We start from the raw sequence: 22,143 nt of genomic DNA on the forward strand, positions 1-22,143 counted from the left end.
CATCCTTCCGTAACAGGACCCCCGGGTGGCGAATAGCCGTCTCGGCGAGTGGCAGGCGAAGAATTGCGAGCGAAGTATGGCTTCAGCCGCGACACGTGCACGATGTCGACAGGCGTCTGACTTGAGGATGCATCAAAATGTAGCGGGGAAATCTCGTAATTTACGTCGATAACTTGGCGTAGGACTTCATAAGGCCCTGTGTAGCGATAGAGAAGTTGCTGGGAGAGGCCAACCCGACGATATGGTGACCAAAGCAGCACCCAAGCACCTGGTGCGAACTTAACATCGCGATGGCAGCAGTCGTAACGCTCTTTTTGCTTATGCTGCGAGATCGGGCAACTTGAAGTGCCATGTGAGCGCGACCGATGACTTCACGAGCGTACTCAGCTGCAACGCGCGGCACAGAAGGGAGGATGGTGTCAAACGGCAATGTGGAGTCGCGACCATGCAAGAGATAAAAGGGCGAATATCCTGCAGTGTCATGTCGGGACGAGTTATAAGCGAACGTCACGTAAGTTAGCGACGCGTCCTAGTCGCGGTGATCGTTGGAGACGTACATCGACAGCATCTCTGTGATTGTTTGGTTGAGACGTTCCATATAAGACCGTTCGTTTGTAGGTGGTAGGTGGTGGACAGCTTGTGCTCAATGGCACAAGAGTGTAGGAGGTCGTCGACAACTCGAGATAAGAACGAGCGGCCGCGGTCTGTAAGTAACTCGGGAGGATCCACGCGGTGACGTGAGAGGCAGTCAGCGTCCTTGTGGAGACGTTCAGTCTTGTAATTGACACTAAAAGGAAATTCCTGGAGCCGCAAAGCCCAGCGACCAAGCCGTCCAGTCGGAGTCGGGTCCCGTAGGGAAGACAGCCAACAGAGTGCGTGGTGGTCTGCGACGACGAAAACGTGCGACCATACAAATATGGCCGGAACTTGGCGACAGCCCAAACTAAAGCCAAGCACTCTCGCTCGGTGATGGAGTAATTTCTCTCGGCAGGTGACAGCAGGCGGCTGGCGTAAGCTATCACGCACATGGTACCATTCTGGTGTTGCGCGAGAACAGCGCCGATGCCACAGCCGCTTGCGTCAGTGTGGACTTCGGTCGCTGCAGACGGATCAAAGTGGGCAAGCATGGGAGGGGTGGTCAGAAACCCGATGAGAAACCCGGTGTTCTTCTTTAAAAGATCTGTCAAAGGCCGAGTAACGTCGGCGAAGTTTTTGACGAAACGGCGAAAGTAACAACACAGGCTGACGAAGCAGCGCATGCCAGAAGCAGAACGTGGCACATGGAAACTGCCTACGGCGCGAACGTTTTTCCGATCTGGTTGGACACTACCCGCCGTGATTGCTCAGTGGCTATGGTGTTGGGCTGCTGAGCACGAGGTCGCGGGATCGAATCCCGGCCACGGCGGCCGCATTTCGATGGGGGCGAAATGCGAAAACACCCGTGTGCTTAGATTTAGGTGCACGTTAAAGAACCCCAGGTGGTCAAAATTTCCGGAGTCCTCCACTACGGCGTGCCTCATAATCAGAAAGTGGTTTTGGCACGTAAAACCCCAAATATTATTGGTTGGACACTGGATGCTTCAACGAGGTGTCCCAACACAGTGATCTGACGGCGCCCGAACTGACACTTCGTGAAGTTAAGTTGAAGTGCGGCTTTTCGGAAGACTGCAAGAATTGCAGCGAGTCGGGTAAGGTGGCTGCCGAACGTGGGAGAAAAAACAATAACGTCGTCAAGGTAATAAAGACAGGTGGTCCATTTGTAGCCTCGCATAAGAGGCTACAAATGTCACACGTTCAAATGTCGCATGAGCATTGCATAGGCCAAAGGGCATGACTTTGAACTGATGTAAGCCATCCGGCGTGATGAAGGCCGTCTTCTCGCGGTCCATTTCATCAACTGAAATCTGCCAGTAGCCGGATCGAAGATCGATGGAGGACAAGTATTTAGCTCCGTGCAAGCAGTTCAAGGCGTCATCGATGCATGGTAGTGGGTAGGCGTGTTTTCGTGGTCTTGTTCAAGTGGCGATAATCGACGCATAAACGCCAGGTGTCATCTTTCTTTTTCACAAGGACGACAGGCGAAGCCCAGGGCTGGCTGATGGCTCGACTACCCCTTAATTTTTGCTGAGCATTTTGTCCACTTCTGATTGGATGACTCGACGTTCTGCATGCGATACACGATAGGGACGCCGACGAATAGGATTCGTGTCTCCAGTGTTTATACGGTGGTGAACAACAGATGTTTGGCCTAAGGGCCTGTCGCCGAAATCAAAGATGTCACTGTGCGATTCAAGCAGGAGTCGTATGCCCGTGGCCTGTGCAGAAATGAGGTCAGATGCAATCATTTTCGCGAAGCCATCCGTTAACCAGAGCTGTTAAGTAATTGGCGCTAATAAGCCACTCTCGGCATTCATACCCTCAATGTCAAATTAACAACCACTAGAAACGCTGGCCAAGAATATGCTGGCCGGAAGCACTTGAGGGCACAGGCTGAAATTCAGAAGCGGTAGAACGACGTCGTTATCAGTAACCGTGACCAACGTATGTGGAACAGCAACGTTCCGGTTCAAAAGCACGTCGATGATGGGGTGAAGCACATATTCACCGTCAGGAACCTGTGGATGGGCGGTCAAAGTGACGTAAGTAACTGCCTCGGGTGACAGACGCACATCTTGAAGCCAGCACAAGCGCTGTGGGGCGGTACTCGGCGCATCGGCGAGTTGAGGCAGTTCTAACTGAAGAACGCCGGTCGCGCAGTCGAAGAGAGATGAATGAGTGGATAAAAAGTCAAATCCAAGGATAACGTCGTGAGGACAGTTGTCGATAACAGCAAAGAGAACAGAAGTAAGGCGGCCGGCTATAATTAAACGCGTAGTACACATTCCACGAACAACCAGCATGGCACCGTCGGCCACACGAAGCACTCGGGCAGCTGCTGGGGTGAAGACCTTCTTTAAACGTCTACGTAGGCTAGCACTCATCACAGATAAGTAGGCTCCAGTGTCGACGAGTGCTTGGACAGGTACGCCGTCTATTTTAACGTCAATTACACTCCTACATGTGGGCACAGACAGAGGATTTGCTGCAATAAATGCAGCACCACCTCCGAGGGCTGCATTTCTTAGTTTTCCGAAAGGGTGCGGCCAAAAGCCACAGGGGACGAAACGTGACGTGGCTGCGGCGAAAGGGAAGATGGGCAACGTGTTTGCGGTGAACGAGACTTGTGTCCGCGCGGCGATGGTGAGCGGCTGTACCACGTGTTCTGAGCAGAGTTGGCGGCGCTGTTAGACTCGGCGGTGGGCGAAACATTGTCGGTATTTCCATCAAAACGGCTCAGGTTGGTCTGCGTGCGAGGTGTTGAGGGCCACGAGTTGCGACAGTATCGGGCGATGCATGACCAATGCGGCGACAGGTGAAACATATCGGCTGGTCGTCCGCAGTTCTCCACACAGTTGGGTTGCGATAACGTGGAGAGAAGCGTCGGGGTGCAGCGAAAATAGTAGAAGGGCGTTCGTTAGCTCTGGGATTGGCGACAGCACACAGACTCTAAACCAATGTTTTCAAGTTCCTGGCGAACGATGGCTTGTACGAGGGGAACTGAAAACGTGGTAGCATCAGGGCTACGCGATCAGACAGCTGCGGGCGCCATCGCATCCAGTTCACGTCTAACGATTCTCACCACGTCTTCTGATGGCGACGCATGCTGCTGTGCAGGTTGATCTTCACACGTCGACGTTGCGGCAGTACTGGGAAGTCTGGCAAATGGTTGCAAGACGCGTCGGCTTTTGGCCTGCTCGAATTGTCGGCACTCTTTAATGATTGCGTCAACTGTAGAGCAGCTCTTGCACATGAGCAGGCTAAACGCGTCGTCAACAATGTCCTTAAGCACGTGCCCGACCTTCTCAGCTCCTGTCATGTCGTCATCGGCTTTACGACAAAGTGCCAGCACGTCCTGGATGTACGAGACATAGGACTCCCTGGGGATTGGGCCCGGGAGGCCAGTTCCTTCTTCGCAGCAATTTTACGGCCGACTGGTTTGCCAAACAACTCTGTCAATTTCTCTTTGCATTGGTCCAGCTGGTTAGCTCCTCTTCGTGGTTTTCGTACCACACCTTTGCCGTGCCTCTTAGTAGAACAACAGGTTAGCTGGCATAAGTGCAGGGCCGCATCTGTTGATTGCACTCACGCGTTCGTACATGGCCACCCACTCTTCAACGTCGGCGCCATCGGTCCCGAAGAAAGTTGCAGGATCTTTGGGTTTCACAACGACAATCGAAGGTGACAGCGAGGTAGCTGGCGACGGTGACGTTGGAGGCGGCAATGACGTTGATCCCCCGTGCTCACCGTCATTCATGGTTTGGACGGTGATGCGACGTCCACTGCGGAGCTCCGTTTCCAGCCGTGGTACCCCGCACCTCTCACCAATATTTTAGGGGGATGTTGCAAGTCTAGAAAAACTATATTAACAATATATATACAGGATGAGTCAGAATAGTTAAGATGGCTGACCACCAACAACACGTAGCAGCCAGCGTCTCCGATCTTCTTCTTTCTCTCTCTTCTTTCATACTTCCGTAACAATATGAACTTGATTAAAAAAAGTTCCCAGAGTAAGGGACAGCGCCACCTTTTAGGCGGCAAGTAGGGTCGGGGACCGAAGAACGCAACTTGTTGGTGGAGAGAATTTATTTTTCTGTAAACCTTGACGCAACGTATTTAAAATCCTAAAATTAGCCCAAATTCGTAAAGCTTGCGAAAAAAAAAGGTGCAATTTCGCCCGATACTCGAAGCATCGATTGCGATAGCAAATTATTAGACAGCTATACGAACTAAGGATAGTAGTTTTATCGGCAGTATAAACTTGTACACATTCGCTTACTAACTATAATTACAAGCATGATGTCATGCGCCCACAAGCAAGCATGAACACATCTCCCTCGATGACTTCGTACACTGGCCCTCAAAACGCTGGCGTGAGGAAGCGCGGCAGCAGCAGTGAGCGAATTGACTTTCGAACACCCGCCAATGAAAACCCCGTATTATTATTACTCACGTGCTCCCTCTCGCTTCAAAGCTAACTAAGCAGCGAGAACATACCGCACACGAAGCTCTCAGCACTCGGTCTGTCCCCATCGCAGATGGCTTTCAAGACAGAGCCCGCGCGCGGTCGCGCGCGGTCGCGCGCGGTCGCGCGCGGGCTCTGTCCTCGCCATACGCAGCCGCCGCCGGAGCAGAACGCCCCTTCACCGGCCTTGTGCATGATGGAAGACGGCGCGCTTCCTCCCCGCATTCCTCCCTTGCGCGCGCGAGGTCGAGCCACCATCACTGGCTCACCCCCGCACGCTTTCGCTCGCACATACAGCGTACCGTGCATGGCCACGATGTTATCGCATTTGGACTGTACACGGAACATCGCGCCAGCGGCGACAGCGACGACGACGATGGCGGCGGTAATGCGCATGGAGTGTCCATATAATTGCTATCGCAATAAAATTCGGGACACTTGGCAGGAATGTAGTTATGTAATAGGGAGCCTGTAACGGGAGCAACAGACAGCAGTGCCCCATCATAACAGTGCATAGTTAGTTTTACCAGAGGAGTTTCTTAGACATAACAATCAGCATAGTCTTTATAGTATAATGTGTTGAATTTCCGCCCTGTTTCGTTTGTTTTCGATTCCGGTCCTCGTCGTCCTAGCGTTGTTTCAAGTTTTTACTCGTCTCAAATTTTGGAGCGCTGACGGGAATTTTACATGCTGGTTTTTAAGTTGCCGAGTGCGCAATCAAGAATGCATGGTTGCGATAATTGCCACTGCTCATCGGCTGGTAACCACGTCCAAATACTCAGCACATCGTGATACCACGGCAGTGGGCTCCGAGACCTTGAATTAAGAAACTACCAGCCCCAGCACTCCGTGCAGATGGTTAAACAGGGAAGCTGAAACGTGCAGTCCCGGTCTTTATCACTGGGTAAATCCCGACGGTTCGTTAAAGTATTTCTAAATTATGGCTTATGTGCTTGAGTGTATTAATTAATTAATTAAGTGAATAAATAGTTAACTAATTAAACAAATAAATGAATAAATAAACATTAGCTACGTAACATAAATTAATTAACATAAGCTACATTAATCAGTAATCTAATTAATAAATAATTAAATATATTGCTAATTAATTTAACTTATGTTAATTAATTTGTGTTACTTAGCTAATGTTTATTTTAATTAATTAATTAATTAATTCCGTCGACGACGAAAGCGGCAGCAGTGGCACGAGCGCGGCAGTCAGCTGCGCGAGCGCGCTCGTGCCACCCTAGTCAACAGCGCCAACGAGTCAGCTGCTGAAGAAGACGACGATGCTGGATCCATTGCTGATGATGATGGTTTCTTTTCTGCACGCGGACACGGTACTGCGAAAAGTAGCCCTTAACCGCTTCGCTGTAAAAATGTAAGGAAAAACGGGAGTACGTGTAGATATAATTCTAAAAGCCCATCGTTAGTTTCCAACTGCAGGAATACGCGATCCGCATGTCAGTTTTGGAAACTAAGTGGTGGCGATGGTGGTGATATTGCTACAGGCGGGGTTAGCCTGGCAGACTTGGCTGGAAAATGCTTCGCCTGAGCATCACTTTACGCGCCAGATATGTCACCATGTGTCAATGAGTCCTGTTTGTCGCAGAAACGCGAGAAGAATGTGCGAAACTTCCTTGTGCGGTCCTTCCTGTAACTGTTCGAGACGTCCGTGAAGAAATCTTCTTGTTGCCATATGTGGTCCAAATGTCCCATCCTTTCAGCACATAAGCGCTTGCAGGACCTTATGAAATGTTCTATGTTGCGCACTTCATTGCACTTCACTGCACTCTATATTATTTGTTTGGTGTTGATCGAACGTCACTAAATGCAGCACTTGTACATAACCTTTTCCCAGAACCTATGTATCAATAGCCGTATGTGCCTCTATTTGGTCAAGGTGTTGTTTGCCGTGTCCATAGAATGTGTACAACGCCAGCAACAAAAAGCTTTTTCTTTAAGCTGCACACTTGCACCCTGCCAGTTAAGACATGGCTTCATGAAAAAGGATTATATGTACCCTGGAATGCAAATTGTTGACTTTTCAACCAACCCGAGATAATGGAACATTGCTTATTTTTTGTCGGGACGCATTTTATTTTTTTAGACATTTAACAAAGAACCATAAAAAAATAACTTCCTCTCACATGTACGGTATCCGGTTCCTTCCTTTCAAAAAGACAGTCTGTAATACACCATATGATTTATTTATGTTATTAGGACTCTATTCATTATGAAGTCTCATGATCGACAGACATGGTGAGCCACCTCAGTCGACAAGTTCTGTCTTTCGAGAAGAGGCTGCTCAAGTGGGCAGTTTGGTTGGCACCTTTGATCCTATTCCTGAGTAGATCTCGCATCTGGACACTTGTGTTTGTTTGCCCCATTTTTGAAATTTCCTTCTAGTGCGTATCATGTGTGCATTTGTTTTTTTTTTATGTCTGTCTTAATGTAATGCAACTAACTCATAATTCCATGCAGTAAAATGAAAGAAAAAGTATATATTTAGCCTGGTGGCTAAGACATTCGAATTCCGAGAGTGTGGTCATAGGTTCGAAGTTCACCACCGCCAATGTTCTTTTCGAATTATATTATGGATTAATTTTTTTATAACAATCCGTCTTATGTGACGGACGGACTTTTTTTTTCTTTCTCGTCGGGTAGGCATAGAAATGCTCACGCATTTAAAAAAATCGCAACACTGATATATCGTGGCAGCCTAAGACATCCTCCATAAATACTTTGTTTAGCGCAATACAACGTACACAAGAAAGGCGACAGGACAAGGCGCCTTGTCCTGTCGCCTTTCTTGTGTCTGTTGTATTGCGCTAAACAAAGTATTTATGGATCCGCACCAACTAGCCCGCCAACGTATTGTGTAAGACATCCTCCTTAACGGAACCGTACGTCCTGTTTCTGAGTCGTGTATAAAGGATTGTATTGTTCCTGTGAGTGACTAGCCGTAACTGTTTCATCCGCAAATATAGCTTGACATAAGTGAATGCTGCCAAGCGTCCCATGACATCCGGATGAATACACACAGTCGCCTCGCCGAATGGAGTGCCACAAAAAATAACGATGATGATAACAAGTTTGTCGGTAAGTTTCCGCTTTCCTTTGCAGCCTGAACCATGAGAAGAACGAACACGAGGAAGAGCATTCAAGCAGTCCGGCGCATACTTTCCCTAATTCGCTTTCACGCAAATGTTGTCAAGCTCGAAATTTTGTTTTAATATGACACAATAACCGAGAACGCGTTTGCTCTGTTAAGTGTCGCTGAGCGCGTCCGAAAAAGCTGCTCGGATCCTGTGTAAAATGGCCGCATCCTATGCCGAATGCCTACGTCCCCTTTGCCGTCTCCTCCCCGCTCGAGGCTTAGCGCAGTTTTGTTTCAGGCCAGTTTTAGGCCGCTTTTGTCGCTTCTCGACTCCACAATATGCACGCCGCGAAATACTCCAAGTGCCCACTCGCCCTCTTGACGCCCCCCTCCCCCTTCACCGTTCCAAGGCGAAGGCAGCTGCCTCAGATGCCGACCGTGACGGCATGAAGCCAAACTTGGCACTTAAGGCAAGTGTGTCAACGTCTCCGAGGCCAGTTGTCTTGTCACCCCCGCTCCGGTTTGAAGGAATAGCCGCTCTCCCTGTGCAAGCCAACGGTAAGTGTGCAGCTCGACGCCCAATCGAGCAAACGTTCTTTAGCTAGGACACATTTTTGAAAGGAACAATCGGACTTGTGCCTGCAATTCAGGTAATAAGGTGTAATTTTTTAACCGTGGTTATCCTTCAAGCAGGGCAGATACTTTGGTTGAAGCTTGCCGTCCATAAACGACGCCTCAGCCAATGTTTCTCCCAGGTGTCCAGTATGCATCAAACAGTCGTTTTAAGGCGCGTCCCAGTGGACTCTGATCCTTCCGCCTGATCAAGCTGTGCGTGACATCCTATAGGCAACTAAACCAACGACTCTCACGGTAGAAGTAAAATAGAACTAACTTTAGAAATATCGGGAATTCAGCTGCAGCAGAAGTGTCTGTGCGGGGATAAGCAAGCGACTATTTTTGGAGAAGGAACTATTTGAAGTAATCAATGCAGTACAGTGTACGTGTTCTGAAATTTTACAGGTGAATAAGAACCCTGATTACTGCAGCCTTGCGATCTCGCCATAATGCTTTAGTTGTGGCCAAGGGTGTGCAGAGCTCATATAATTTATAACTGCAATGTGTTGTTCCATGAAACCTCACTTTCTCGACATCATTGTTCTTATTTTCCTTCAATGAGTGTGCTTTTAGGTGTCCCCAAATCCTCATTCGCTGTCGTGCTGGCATTTTCATTCGCTTTAAAGATGCTGAAAGGACTCTTTGATATGTTCCACATTTCGACTCTTCTATAACATGGCGCTATCATCCAAGTTTTGCCAAATTTTAACAGGATCGTCTTGCTGTCACTGAAACTGCGCGATATATGTTAGACTGTTCATGTCACTGGTACTACAATACAACGTTGCAAATATATTTTCTTTACTCTTATGTTACTATGTTGTCTTATCATTATTTAATATACAGCTCTGCTTAGGATACAACCGCACGATCGGTAGCCTGGTTAATAAGTGTTACCACAAATACGCCATAAATTATTTCCTGCATTACTTGTCATTCATTTCGTCATGGGAATTGGAAGCTCTGTACCCGATCTCAACAGGGGCGACGACTTTTCTTCAGTGGTTCATAAACACTAAGAGAACAAGGTCTTCGTGTATGGCCTTTAATAAACGACAGAAGTAAACTAGATCCCACGCTGCCATTTCTTTTTTTTTTACTGAGACTAATAACGTCAGGGTATCAGGTGAAGTTTGAAACTTGGTAATAACACTCATATTATTATTTAAGATCATATATACACCTAAGCTCAGCTGGTGAAAAGAAACTGCAGTGTTGAGTGCAACGTCGGGCTCTTCGTAGAATTTGAAGCTAAGCGATAGTAAAGGCTTCACGCATGCGCCAACTGCTTCGTTTGCTGTACGGGCTTACGTGCCTGTAATTTGAATACGTGTCTGAATGAAGCTACGTTGAAAATTATTCAATAATCCCCAGCAAAACCAGAAGAAAGCAGGTCCGACGCTTTGAGCAAACAAAACCGGCGTTCCCGTCATAACTTTGTGCAGTTATTCAACGATGGGCACTATATAAGGTTCCCAGATTTGTTATATTCTCAGCTTAGAATATAATGACTAAGATGGTGCATGAGTACCTGATAAGAGCGTCTTGTCTTTGCTGGTGCACTTTTTCTGAAGTAACACAGTGACCATTTGCGGCTCTGGACGCCGACATGTTTCCTTAATGTTAAAAGTATGATATAAACACTGGATAAGTTATTGCAGCGTATAGGCATGCTGTGTTTCAAGTCGCCGAGGTAGTACTGAGCAAATAAATAACAATAACAAAAAGATTGAGCTCTCTAAGCCACAAGTACCAACTGCATAATTTCAGCGTCGGATAAGGACTTCCTGTTCATATAGACGTAATTATCGTGGCAGATAACAAAATATAACGCAAATAAAAGTACTACTCACGTTCTTTCGCGGACGTAAAAGCGAGAGAAGGCAAGGAGAGGAAAGGCGGACAGACAAGTGTACCAGGCGAGTGTCCTGTTTGTTACTTTGCACTGACGGTAAGGGAAAGGAGGAAGACAAAGATGAAAAGAGGGAGAGAGTGAGCACTGCCAGCCCATCGTAGGATGCCCAGCAGGACTACAAATAATTTCTCAGGTCGGCGCTCTCAAAAAAATTGTTCTAGTCCGCTGGACTAGAATCGTTCACCGTCAGCGGTATACGTGGCCTTGGCCCAATAGTTTGTACTCCGAAAATGGTCGGGACTGCAGCCAGCTTTAAGTTGCCTTGAGGGAACCGCGTTAGGCGTAACCGAGCAGTTCTGCCGGAAAGGTGATTGCGGATGACGCCGCAAATGCATCCACTTACAAGGATACCATGCCCTTTATCGAAGGCACCATGGTAAATCGCCCTGTTCTCAGACGGCAATAGCCCGTAAGCCCTACGATGCCACACTGATTTCATGCATTAGAATCACAAAGTAAAACCGATTTCGTCAGTTATGCTTGTGCATTCAATTTGTCGCGCCTCGTCTCCGTATCTCGCTGCCGAAATCATCAGCGTTCAATACACCGCCCTCCCTTCGCACTATACACAATACACCGCCCTCCCTTCGACTCAGTGGTTGAGGCCTTCTGCTGCTGAGCACACGGAAGCGGGTTCGATTCCCAGTCGCATTTCGGTGAGGGCGGAACTCGTATTCTTAAATTTAGGTTCACGTTGAAGAACCCCAGGTTGTCCAAATTGATCCAGAGACCACCACTACGACGCCACTGTAACTAATCTAAACTATGTACAAGGTAAACTATGAAGTACGTGATGATGATTATGGGATCTTATGGTGCAAGGGCTAATGCTGGCTGAAAGTATGACGTTATTTAATGTAATTAGTTTAATTAATGAATGGATTGCTTTGGTTTTTCTTGCTAATTATGTCCGCCTGGGCAGATAATTCCGCCGTAGTAACGTAACTCAAGCAATATTAGGCTTTTTTTTTCTTTTTTAATGATATGGAGCCAATATAGCCCCACACGAACGGACGCTCTTCTCTCGGCATTCATCTCGTATCCCGTACGCTGCTGTCTAATTCCGATAAGGGTAAAATATGAATGCAAGAGCATCCACGTAGTGAAATTTCGGTTGTGATCAGCGAGTGCCCGTGGGTGCGAAGTAATCCAGAGTGCCTCACTACAACGTTTCTAGCGAGCCTGTCTCGCTTGTGAACGTAAAACCTAATCAATTATTACTCTATCGAGCACTTAATGCAATCTAAGGAGGTTGGAAAATGGCTCTTGCCCAAATAATTGTCTGCTATATTTTTTACAGAGTACCAAGCAGCTGCGGATGCCATGAGAATATTCACGTTTGCACTACGTAAGTATGTAGTGAGCCATGGAATAATAATTCCGCAAAGAAGTCTCTCTCTTCCCCGTTCTTCAAACTGCGACAATATTCTGAGGAACGCACTGTGTTCTAGACAACAAAGGAGACGCGACCCACAGTAGTGATATGGAGAGAGAAGTCAGATGAAATGCAAATATTGTGCTCATAATACGTAATTTTTTACACTTTTGGGTTTTTATGTGTAATTATCATTCCTTTACCAGGCTTAGCTACATAGGCTTGATAGTCTGTATAATTTAATAGAAGTCATTCCATATTAACTACAAGATTAGTTACATTAAAAAAATAAGTTGCGCTTCAAGACAGTCTAAGGAGATCTATTTATTTTGACGTGTTCTAGTGGTCGGCAAGGCATCGCTCGGAGCAACTGGCCAACTCAACTTTTGGCCGCGGAATAAGCACTTGGAGTTTATCAAGACTTACTTATTTCCAGAGACAATAGCGGCACGCAGTTGTTATGCGAAGGGTGTCCTTGAAGTGGCGCCGGAGCGCAGTAATTAAATACGAAAGGCTGTACCAGACGGCGTTGATACAGCGTGAAAAAAAACGTGATGCATGCATTTTCCCGTTCACTGCATGCCGACGTAGATGCAAGAAAAGCAAAAAAATAATAATAAAGTGAAAAAGAAGAACAGCAGGAAGAGAGTAAATACGAGCAGAAAAATATAGCAATGAATGGCGTCTTCTCGACAGCGATGCGACGCTTGCTATGCGTCCTTGAACACGAAATCCTTTTAGTTCGATGTGAGACGCTCAAGGGACGGGGAGCATTACTTTTACACCTACTATGCGAACGCACGGCGAGTGACAGCGCTGGCAGTAATGCTGGAGACTTGTCTTTCGCAACCCTTAACGGCCTTTGGCTGCTGAGAGGTCGTGCGCAAAAGTAATCGATGGTCACGCGAGTCCTTCGGCGCTAGCGCGGTGTGGGCCTCGTGATTAGCAAAGGCACGCGAGGATGAGACCTCAGTGCTCTCCGGAGATCGTACGAAGGCGATATTATTGCGCTCACCGTTCGTTTCTAAGCAGGATGTGTGCATAGGCAAGGTAGATGCGATATAACTTCCTGGTGGCATCGTCTCATTGCTTTTTACAGCGAAGCTGTTGGCCTCTCGGTGGTCGGCATTTTTCGTGTCCGCGTCCGTTAGCAAAAATGTGAGCCGATCCCGGCGACTGTGCAGGCCAGAAGCAGTGGCTCGTACCCCTGCAATGCAGACGCGTTTCAACACTCAAAAAAGTGAAGCGAACAGTGCACACATTCTTCGGAATCACGCATACATGCAACGTACGGAACAGCGCATGTTTCAATAAAGAACAAGCACAAAACAAGCATGTGAACCACAAAAATGATGATAAGGCGCTCCTGATAGCAATGCGAAGCACCTTGCCGCTCCCCGCATACGTTTCCCAGTAAATATTACTGTTGCGCAAGCTGCAGCGGCGACAGCAGCTTGCGACGTGGGAAATGACGTCCCTAGGCTTTCGTAACTGATTTCAGTGTTCTGGCAGCACCGCTATGGGCGGCGGCGTGCTGTCAAGAGAGAGAGAGAGCAAATGATAAATGAAAGGTAGGGAGGTTAACCAGGACTGAACCCGGTTGGCTGCCCTACACTAGAGAAAGGGAAGAGGGAACGGAAAGATTAAAAGAAGACGAGAAAGTCCACTGGGGATATCATTCGGTCACTCAGTCCGGATAACAGACGCTGACTCCATCCGGTAGCTTTCAAATACCGCAGCAGCGCTTTTGTGGCCTTTTGTAGCTGCGATATGCGAGGCCATGGTGCCAAGATCTTGTTGAAGGTGAGCGACTTTCTATCTAACTGTCAAAATTACCATTACTCCTATTATTATCATTACTCTAAAGCAATAAAGCATTGCGTACCCCCCTCAGCAATTGTAGTGGTGGTTTTCAACAGCTCCGCTGGAAATCCACTTTCACAGAGCAGGGATGGCGAGTCATTTTTTTCTTCTTTTTCGCTGGTTACGCGGCGCTTATGAACGTAAGCATAAGAAACTAGCACAACCTCGAAAAAAAAACTCAGTGCCCTTCCACTCTGTGGAGAAGGATGACCAGCGAAGCGATGTATGTGGGGCCCTTAATGTCGAACTGCACCTCCACCGCGGTTCGGCCTGGCATTGCACTATCTTCAAGATCGGCCCACGTATGGGGAATGGTTAACGCCTGCTTCACCTCCGCCATGGGTCGGGCCGGTATCTCCGGGATCGACCCACGTATGGAAAGTTTTTTGCCTACCACGCCAACGACACGACAATTTCTTTGGGGCGTAGAGGTATACAGCTTCGCTGTAAAAATGCCGATAATGATATTCCTGCTCCCTTGCACATCAGCCCGTTACCTCCGGTATATAAAGGCTGCACTGTCTCACACTTATTTCTTCTAAATTCGCATGTAGGCCGTTCAAATTAGCAAGCGGTATTATTAGTTTTATTAGGTACCAAAACTTTGTATTGCATGCTGTAGTATGTATTGAAATGTGGTGCAACAGCCATGTGGTGGATGTCGACAGTATTATTGTGTTCTGTCTAATAAGATGTAAAGGATTATCCAGCTGGCTTTCCATATATCGATTTGAGCACCTATATTTCAACAGAACGTGCTAATGTCAGAATGGAAAACTTACTAACTGCTCGTTTGCGACGCTCTGTATTTGTATTTGTCTTTTCTTTTATCGCAACAGCGCAATGTTAGCGATACGTAATGCAAATAGACACAAGGCTCGTCTTGCATGCTTCTGCAGTGCTGCTGTTACACATTTAGCCAGTGAATGAAAGGCATGACATATTTCACTCCACTGGAGTAAACGGACGGAGACGTCGCTTGCCAGGGGAAATATTAAATTCTGGGGTATTACGTGCCAAAATCACCATCTGATTATGAGTCACGCCGTAGTGGAGGGCTCCAGATTAATTTTGACCACCCGGTGTTCCCTAACGTGTACCCAAAGCACGGTACACTACCGTTTTTACATTCCGCCACCAGCGGAATGCGGCCGCCGCGGCCGGGATCGAACCGGCTACCTTGTACTCAGCACTGCAACGTCAAATATCCACTGGCATATCGCGGTGTGCCATGCAAGGGGAGTGTCTATGAAGGAACGAACAACCATGGCCCAGTAAGGGCTTGGCAGATTTATTTGCCATTTAAGACCTTTTAAACTATTGCTAGCTAGCACAGCTGAAGACTTTAGACATTAGGGAGGACGGATGACACCCCAGCCATTACAGTCAGTTCCCCGGGCACCCAGGCGCACCCGGGCGCGCACCCGGGCCTCAACTTCACCCCCCCCTCGAACACACACACACACACACACACACACACACACACACACACACACACACACACACACACACACACACACACACACACACACACACACACACACACACACACACACACACCACACACCGACAAACACACAAACACCAAATCAAATATCACCTCATCAGTGCATGGATTCGACTTAGCTGATGTGCCTAAACTGACGTTGTTGTGCTGGTGCGCCTACACATGCGCCTAAATCAATTGCTCAAAAAATGACGTCTGCAACATTTCTACCCAGTTAAATTGATATCACCACTTGTCGTGCAAGACATATCCGTCTCTTCGAGTAATTTGCCTGCAAAGGCAGAATAGTAAAATTACAATCTGCCATAGAATTACTTCGTAATTGCAAAGGAGGGCGTATATTTACGTATATAGCAAATATTTTTGAGCGCAGAAAGTTAGCCACTGAAAGTAAACAGTTTCGTCTTCTTCAATTGTCTCAGGAGACTTAGTTTTGAAATTTGAGCCATCAAACGAATATTTTACAGAAGAAAAATAAACGAGGAGGCACTTGTGGTTTTTTCAACTAACTATTAACACCATACTGTGGCTTTGAATTACATTTACATCATGCTGTGTGGTGTTCCCAAGAGGCCCGTATAGAAGGAAATAAACAAAAGTGTTGTAAATTAACTAAAAAATGGGGGGGGGGGATAGGCACAGTTGCTACGTGGTCCTCTTGCAGGTATTGTGGGTCCAAATTCTGAATGGTGTACTCCTGTTACTTCCTATTCCCGTAGAAATGTCTCTGAACTCACGTGCGCAACTCTGCATGTGCTCGGATGGTGGCGTCTTTTTAAGTGCGCCTAAGCTATGAAGCCCGTTTGAGCATTCTAGGATATTGGAAGACACTGATTCTCGATAGGATATAAGATAAATGAGCAGCATTTTTGCCGTAAAGTGATTCTGTCATTTATTCCTTCACGCCAATTTAAGAATGATCGCTCTTATTTCTTTTTGCAGTTTTTTGGGGCAGCACCACAGCAGGAAGCTCACGGGTAAGTATTGCATTTTTATTATTATTGAGTCGTTAGTCTCGAATGAATGCGTTGCCTGCGCGTTGTCTGTATAACCTTATGTCTGTTATGCCATGTCTGTTAACATTACAGTATCGTTGTATTACTATGCTAACGCTGCTTTTGATAAACTGAACTGAGGAGTGTTTCTTCTTTGCATTTCCCAGGAGCCTCTGCAACTATTAAATTACTGAGGTGCTGGGCATGTCGCAATAAATAAATATTAAACAGCGCATGCTAGTAAATCTTCCTGAGCATATTCGAGGGAGCAACAAATGGCATGAACAGTTCGGTAAGTATTAGAGAAGATGAGGGTGTCAGCTTCAGGGTAGATTACAGTTACACTTCGGCAACTCACCCACCCGTGTGCTAATTTTTGTGCATAGCATAAATCGCGCCGACTGCGAAGTCGGCGTGATTGAGAACAACGGAAGGATAGGTCGTAGAATTGAATCCGAAGTGTGACATAAGTGCTTGACAAAAAGAAACGCGGAAGGGGTCATTGAGTACAGCGCAAGTTGCGTTCCGTCTATACACTGCTTGCAAACAATAATGCGAAGCGTTATGACACGCTTAGTAACCGAACACCGTTGAAGACCTTTAATTGGAGTCATTGCACCTCCCCATGGGAGAAAATGGTCATTGTGTTTACTCAGTGTCATTTGAAGTATTGTGTGATCCCATACGTCGGATATTGTATAAGTGCAGCACGTCTGAAGTCCATCCTGGAACCGAGTCTGACTCCCAGAAATCGAACGCAGACGGGACTGGTCTGCTTAATGCGCACGCCATCAAAGCTTTAATCTCGATTCATGCGGCAGTTCACCGTGTAATCCACGGTGCAGAACGAATAGGACCTTCCCGATGTCTGAGCAGAAGCAAGCAACGTCAATTGAGCTTCGGTCAACAAAACATCTCCCTGGGTTATTACTAGAGATTTCATATTTTAACCGTAAGAGTACGCTGATACGCCGACCTGCCTGAGCATTCTTAAAATACAAAAATAAATTGTGCGGTTTTACGTACCAAAAACCAAGATCTAATTATGCGGTACACCGGAGCGCGAGGACTCTGAATTAATTCTGACCGCCTGAGTTTCCTTAACGTGCACCCCCAATGCACGGTACCCGAGCCTTCTTCCAATCCGCGCTCATTGGAAGGCGGCCGCCATGCCCAGGATTCAATCCGCGACCTCGTCCACAGCGGCTCAACGCCGTAGCCGCTGAGCTACCGGGGCGAGTCTGCTTGAGCTCTCTTCTGGACGCTGAACCGCGACCGTGGGAACACTGAGCAACCATTAAGGCAAGGCATACCGCTGAGACACAGAGAAATGGTCATTTACGTGTACTGAAAACCCATCCTCACATTATATGAATGTGCCCGTCATTGCGCGAAGTGTGCCAAAATTATAGATACTTCGTAACTCTTGTCAAGTGGTAGACCAAACATGGACCTCTGGAGTGCGCACTTACACGCCTTTCTAGAAGATGATCAATCACAAGGGTGGCTGTGTGGATTGCAAAGTCAAGCCGTTATTAATGTTCGGAGTTACTATGGGCACTGGATAAACCTGACGAGTTCCAAGTCACTATGCCGACCTCACACCCCTCACTTCCTTCGTCAGCGTTGTCAAGGAAAGGAAACAAAACAGGCGGTTTTGCTGTTTTGTTGTAATGGGCACGTAACAGTTCTCAACAAGCTGTCGTCGTAATGCCAACACCAGCAGATTGTTACTTGTAACCAGTTCTTTATGGTAATATATAAGACAGAGAGGATAATTTGTTTAAATGTTTTAGCTAAATTTGCAAACATCTATTATTGGGCTTTGTTTATTGAAATGAAAATAAAAAAAGAGATTTACTCACCTGATAACGGCTACTACATTTATCATCGCAGAAATAACAATATATGAAAAAATATGTAATAGCAAAATGAAAAGAAATGGCCACGGAGCCAGAAATTCCCGGCACACAGTCCTATGCATCCATGAACATATAAAATAAGGCAAAGGCAAGTCGCACAACAATCAGCTTGTAAACAAAGTCACACAAGCGGTCGCGATGCAGTTTGCGATGAGCATGCAAACAGATGAGATTACACAGGGTTAAAATAATACACGCAGAGTCAAAAGTGAGTTTCAGAACAGAATACAAATCTGTATAACACGTAATATGCAAGCGTTAATAACTAAAAATAATGAAAGCAAGTTGTAGTTACATCGTGTCTTTTCAATGCGATATCTAGTACTTGTTAAGGTTGCCGGTATCTTTGTAAGGACTTCCGAGTGCATTCAATTCTTTTCGCTGTGTTATTTTCGATGGCCAAGGACATCAGCAATTTTGCGAGTGAGAAAGGTCGGTGAGGATCAATGGAGTGTAGCGTTTCGTCTATCTGCCGTCTTTGCGTCGCGTGTCTGGGGCATTCGAAGAGGAGATGGCGAACCTCCTCGTCGTCGTTGCCACAGGAGCAAGCCGGGCAAGAAGCCCGTTTTATTCGATATAGAAAATGTTTGGTGTATGCTGATCGCAGTCGATGAATTGGTGTCTCGGTACTTTTCGAAAGTTCTTCATCCAGCCGGTACTTGAGTTGAGGGTCCATTTCGTAAAGAATTGATTCCTTAGCTCTTTTCATTGAACTACGTTGAAATACACAACTCTTTATCAACGAGACAGAAAATGAAGCCAAATCATAACGCAAGGTTAGTACCTTGCGCTCTGATTGGGCTTCATTTTCTGCCTCGATGATAAAGACGGTACAGAAGTATACAGGCTGTTGAGAGCCTGCCGTTCTTCGATGAGCTAATATTTGCCTAAAAATTCCTGCCTTATCTCGAGCAGTAATTGCAGCTTACACGCGGATGCAGCGGCATCATCAAAGTTATTGTCGTACAGTCGGCATTAGGGTGATTCCACCCCGAGGCCATTCGGTACAAAGTGTGCTGCTCATACAATTTGGCTCCTTTCGCACAATCTGGATAATGCGTTGCGTAAAAGATAATCTAATATAGAAAAGAGAAATGCATGTATGACCCCAGCTCAAGGAGCAGCAATCTGCGTATCCAAGTGTTGTCGTCCTTGTAGTACAGAAACTCAGCAAGCGTTTATTAGAAGTTGTTTCAGACCTGCGAGTAAAGGATCCTCGCTTTAATACTTGTTTCGGCTCCCTTTCACTTACTTTGTGGGTATTTTACCTTGGTAGCTTTAAAGAAAACAACATTATTTCTGTGTATCAATTCTACAGTGGATCTCCTAGCAAGTGTGTATCTCTACGATTTGCTGCCTTTGGTCGCACAGTAACCAAACTTGAAGTTGCAACGGTTGGTTCGTTACTTCAAGGTAGCGCATAACACAATGTAACTCTTGCAATGACCCGTCAATTTCTTCCATCTTTTCTTGAAATCTCTTCAATAGGTCCGGCGAGGGTCCTACAGTCTTCCCGACGGCTCGGAGTTCATCGTGGGCCTCCTCAAGACATCCTTCCGGTGCCGGGCAAATGGCTACTTCGCTGATGTCGACAATCACTGCCAAGTGTTCCATGTGTGCCACGAGCAGCCAAATTTTATGGGGCCTTCTAGATACCAGCTGTTCAGCTTTGTCTGTGGAAATACCACCATATTTGATCAGCTGACGCTTACGTGCATGTATCCCGACGATGCCATACCGTGTGGCACTGCACCGCTCTTCTACGACGTAAACAGCAATTTGGGTGACGACAGCGCCTACTTCCTTAGTGACGACGACATCGTTGACAGAGATGCACATCGTTCTCATAGCTCCTTGGAGGACGCCCCGCCGCCGCTGCCACCACCACCGCCTCCACCACCCCCGTCCCCACCACCCCCACCACCACCCCCACCACCACCACCACCACCACCACCACCACCGCCACCACGACAGCCGTCGCCCCACGTATTAGAGTTTGATGCTCCAGATGACTATTTCACAGGGTATAGAGAGCTGGAATATTTCGACGACCATTCTGAAGACAGTCCCCCGTTGCTACAGGCCACCAGCACGACGACCACGACAACTACTACGACCACGACTACGCCGAGGCCGTATACGGCGCGGTACACAACCCGATCGTCCAAACGCGGAAAGTACTTCCAGCAACGCTCCAGGTCTCGCACCACTCCCAGTCGATCTCGTGGTGACATTCCCATCCTGGAAAGCCCGGTTAGGTCGTGGGGTCTGCACAGGGGCAGCCGCCGAAAGGAAGCGTTCGGGGTAGATGCAGCAACAGTCAGACCAACGGAACCGATTGTGGTACATCCGAGGAGGCTACCAAAGAAAAAAATCATTGTGTCACCTCTTCGCCGACCTGTGACTCGCCAGACAACGCTCCCTCCGCGACACCGTGACGAAATACCAGTGTTCAACGAAAAACTTGAAGCGCGACCACGGACCGTTCCTCCGTTCGACTTCGAACCGCGGCAAGCTCCAAAACCTGTCCACCACACGCCAAAACCGACGCAACGCCACAGACTGAAGAGCTTTGAAGACGAAACACCCGAGAGCCTTTTGAAACAACTTGAAGAAGCCTTCGCGCGCGATTATCCCAATATTCCTACCCGCGGTGATCCAGTAAGATCCCATATAATCGGAAGGCTATCAACCGGTCGTGTCGATTCGAAGAAGTCAGAACCATTAGTCTTCAGTAAAGATAAGACCGTTGCTAACATAAACAACACTACTCTGAAACAAGGGAAGGAAGAAAAATACCAGGGAATAGCTGTCCTATCAAAAGATTTTATTCAAGTAGCCCCGAAGGATGCCGATTTGACTCCTGTGGCACCAACAGTGAACACAGACGGTGGTTTTGCATCAAATTCTTCACTCCTTGATGTGCTGGAGGTTACCAAAGAAATAGCACCGACGATACAAGGATCAACTCCAACACAGGTCGACGGACCGACATGGAACAACGAAGGCAATAGTAACTACACGCAAACCGATCTCACTGCGGAAGTCGATAGCCCTGTCACAAGTGTATCGTTGGTCACTGCTGACGTACTGTTAACGCAACCCAATGATTCTATTACGGAAGCGGCACAAACAACTAAAATTGAGCGGGAAGATTTCCCGTATCGCACGGCGAACATAACTAACTTTCATCCATAAGGGGTAGGGGAGGCCTTCATGAAGGAGTTTAAGGGGCCGGTTCTCTTAATCTTCAGTGAAATCCCTTGTATAATGTAAAAAGAAAAGTGAAATACCATGTGAAATAAAGTCTATGACGTAACCTGTATATAATGCCGAAATAAAACCATCTCTCATGATACCATTTCTATTCCCATAGGTCTGGTTTGGCACCTTCTCCTAAATGTTTTTACTGCAATGAACCCGAAACTATGGATCATTTCTTTATAGAGTGTCGTAGGTTCAACGTGCATGGAAAACGACTTCTAGAAGGTCCCTTCCGCCAACTTGGATTAGCCATTACGCTACCTATCATTCTGTCTCTGGGGGCGTCGGCACTAGGACAGTGTAATAGGAATGTATGTGATGCCATATATCATTTTGTAATGGAAACAAGGAGACTTCCATGCTAATTTTACTGTTTTATTTTCGACAACAAGAAACCAAAAATATTAACTTCTAATTTAAAGAAACTATAGCATGAAAATTATTATTAACGATTAGAATTCATTTAATATCTCATTTTCAGTAAAAAAAAATCCTATTTAGGTATTTATTCTTTTTTGACCC

General features: G+C 46.9%; 1 protein-coding gene across 1 annotated transcript; it reads left to right on the forward strand.

The window, feature by feature from the left end:
• The first annotated feature begins 12,000 nt into the window (after nt 1-12,000).
• Nucleotides 12,001-21,686, forward strand: LOC142573017 (uncharacterized). Its single transcript, XM_075682513.1, has 3 exons — nt 12,001-12,043; nt 16,383-16,417; nt 19,846-21,686. The coding sequence occupies exons 1-3, from the start codon at nt 12,019-12,021 to the stop codon at nt 21,553-21,555; spliced, it is 1,770 nt and encodes a 589-aa protein (XP_075538628.1). The 5' UTR covers nt 12,001-12,018; the 3' UTR covers nt 21,556-21,686.
• Nucleotides 21,687-22,143: the final 457 nt, after the last annotated feature.

The sequence above is a fragment of the Dermacentor variabilis genome, chromosome 1 (assembly GCF_050947875.1).
Source record: "Dermacentor variabilis isolate Ectoservices chromosome 1, ASM5094787v1, whole genome shotgun sequence".
NCBI lineage: Eukaryota > Metazoa > Arthropoda > Arachnida > Ixodida > Ixodidae > Dermacentor > Dermacentor variabilis.

Bases quoted from the DNA above. Each gene is read 5' to 3' on its own strand.
- LOC142573017 (XM_075682513.1), top strand. From the start codon at position 12,019: ATGAGAATATTCACGTTTGCACTAC. The intron at 12,044-16,382 runs GTAAGTATGTAG...TTCTTTTTGCAG, and splicing joins AATATTCACGTTTGCACTAC to TTTTTTGGGGCAGCACCACA. The intron at 16,418-19,845 runs GTAAGTATTGCA...TCTCTTCAATAG, and splicing joins CCACAGCAGGAAGCTCACGG to GTCCGGCGAGGGTCCTACAG.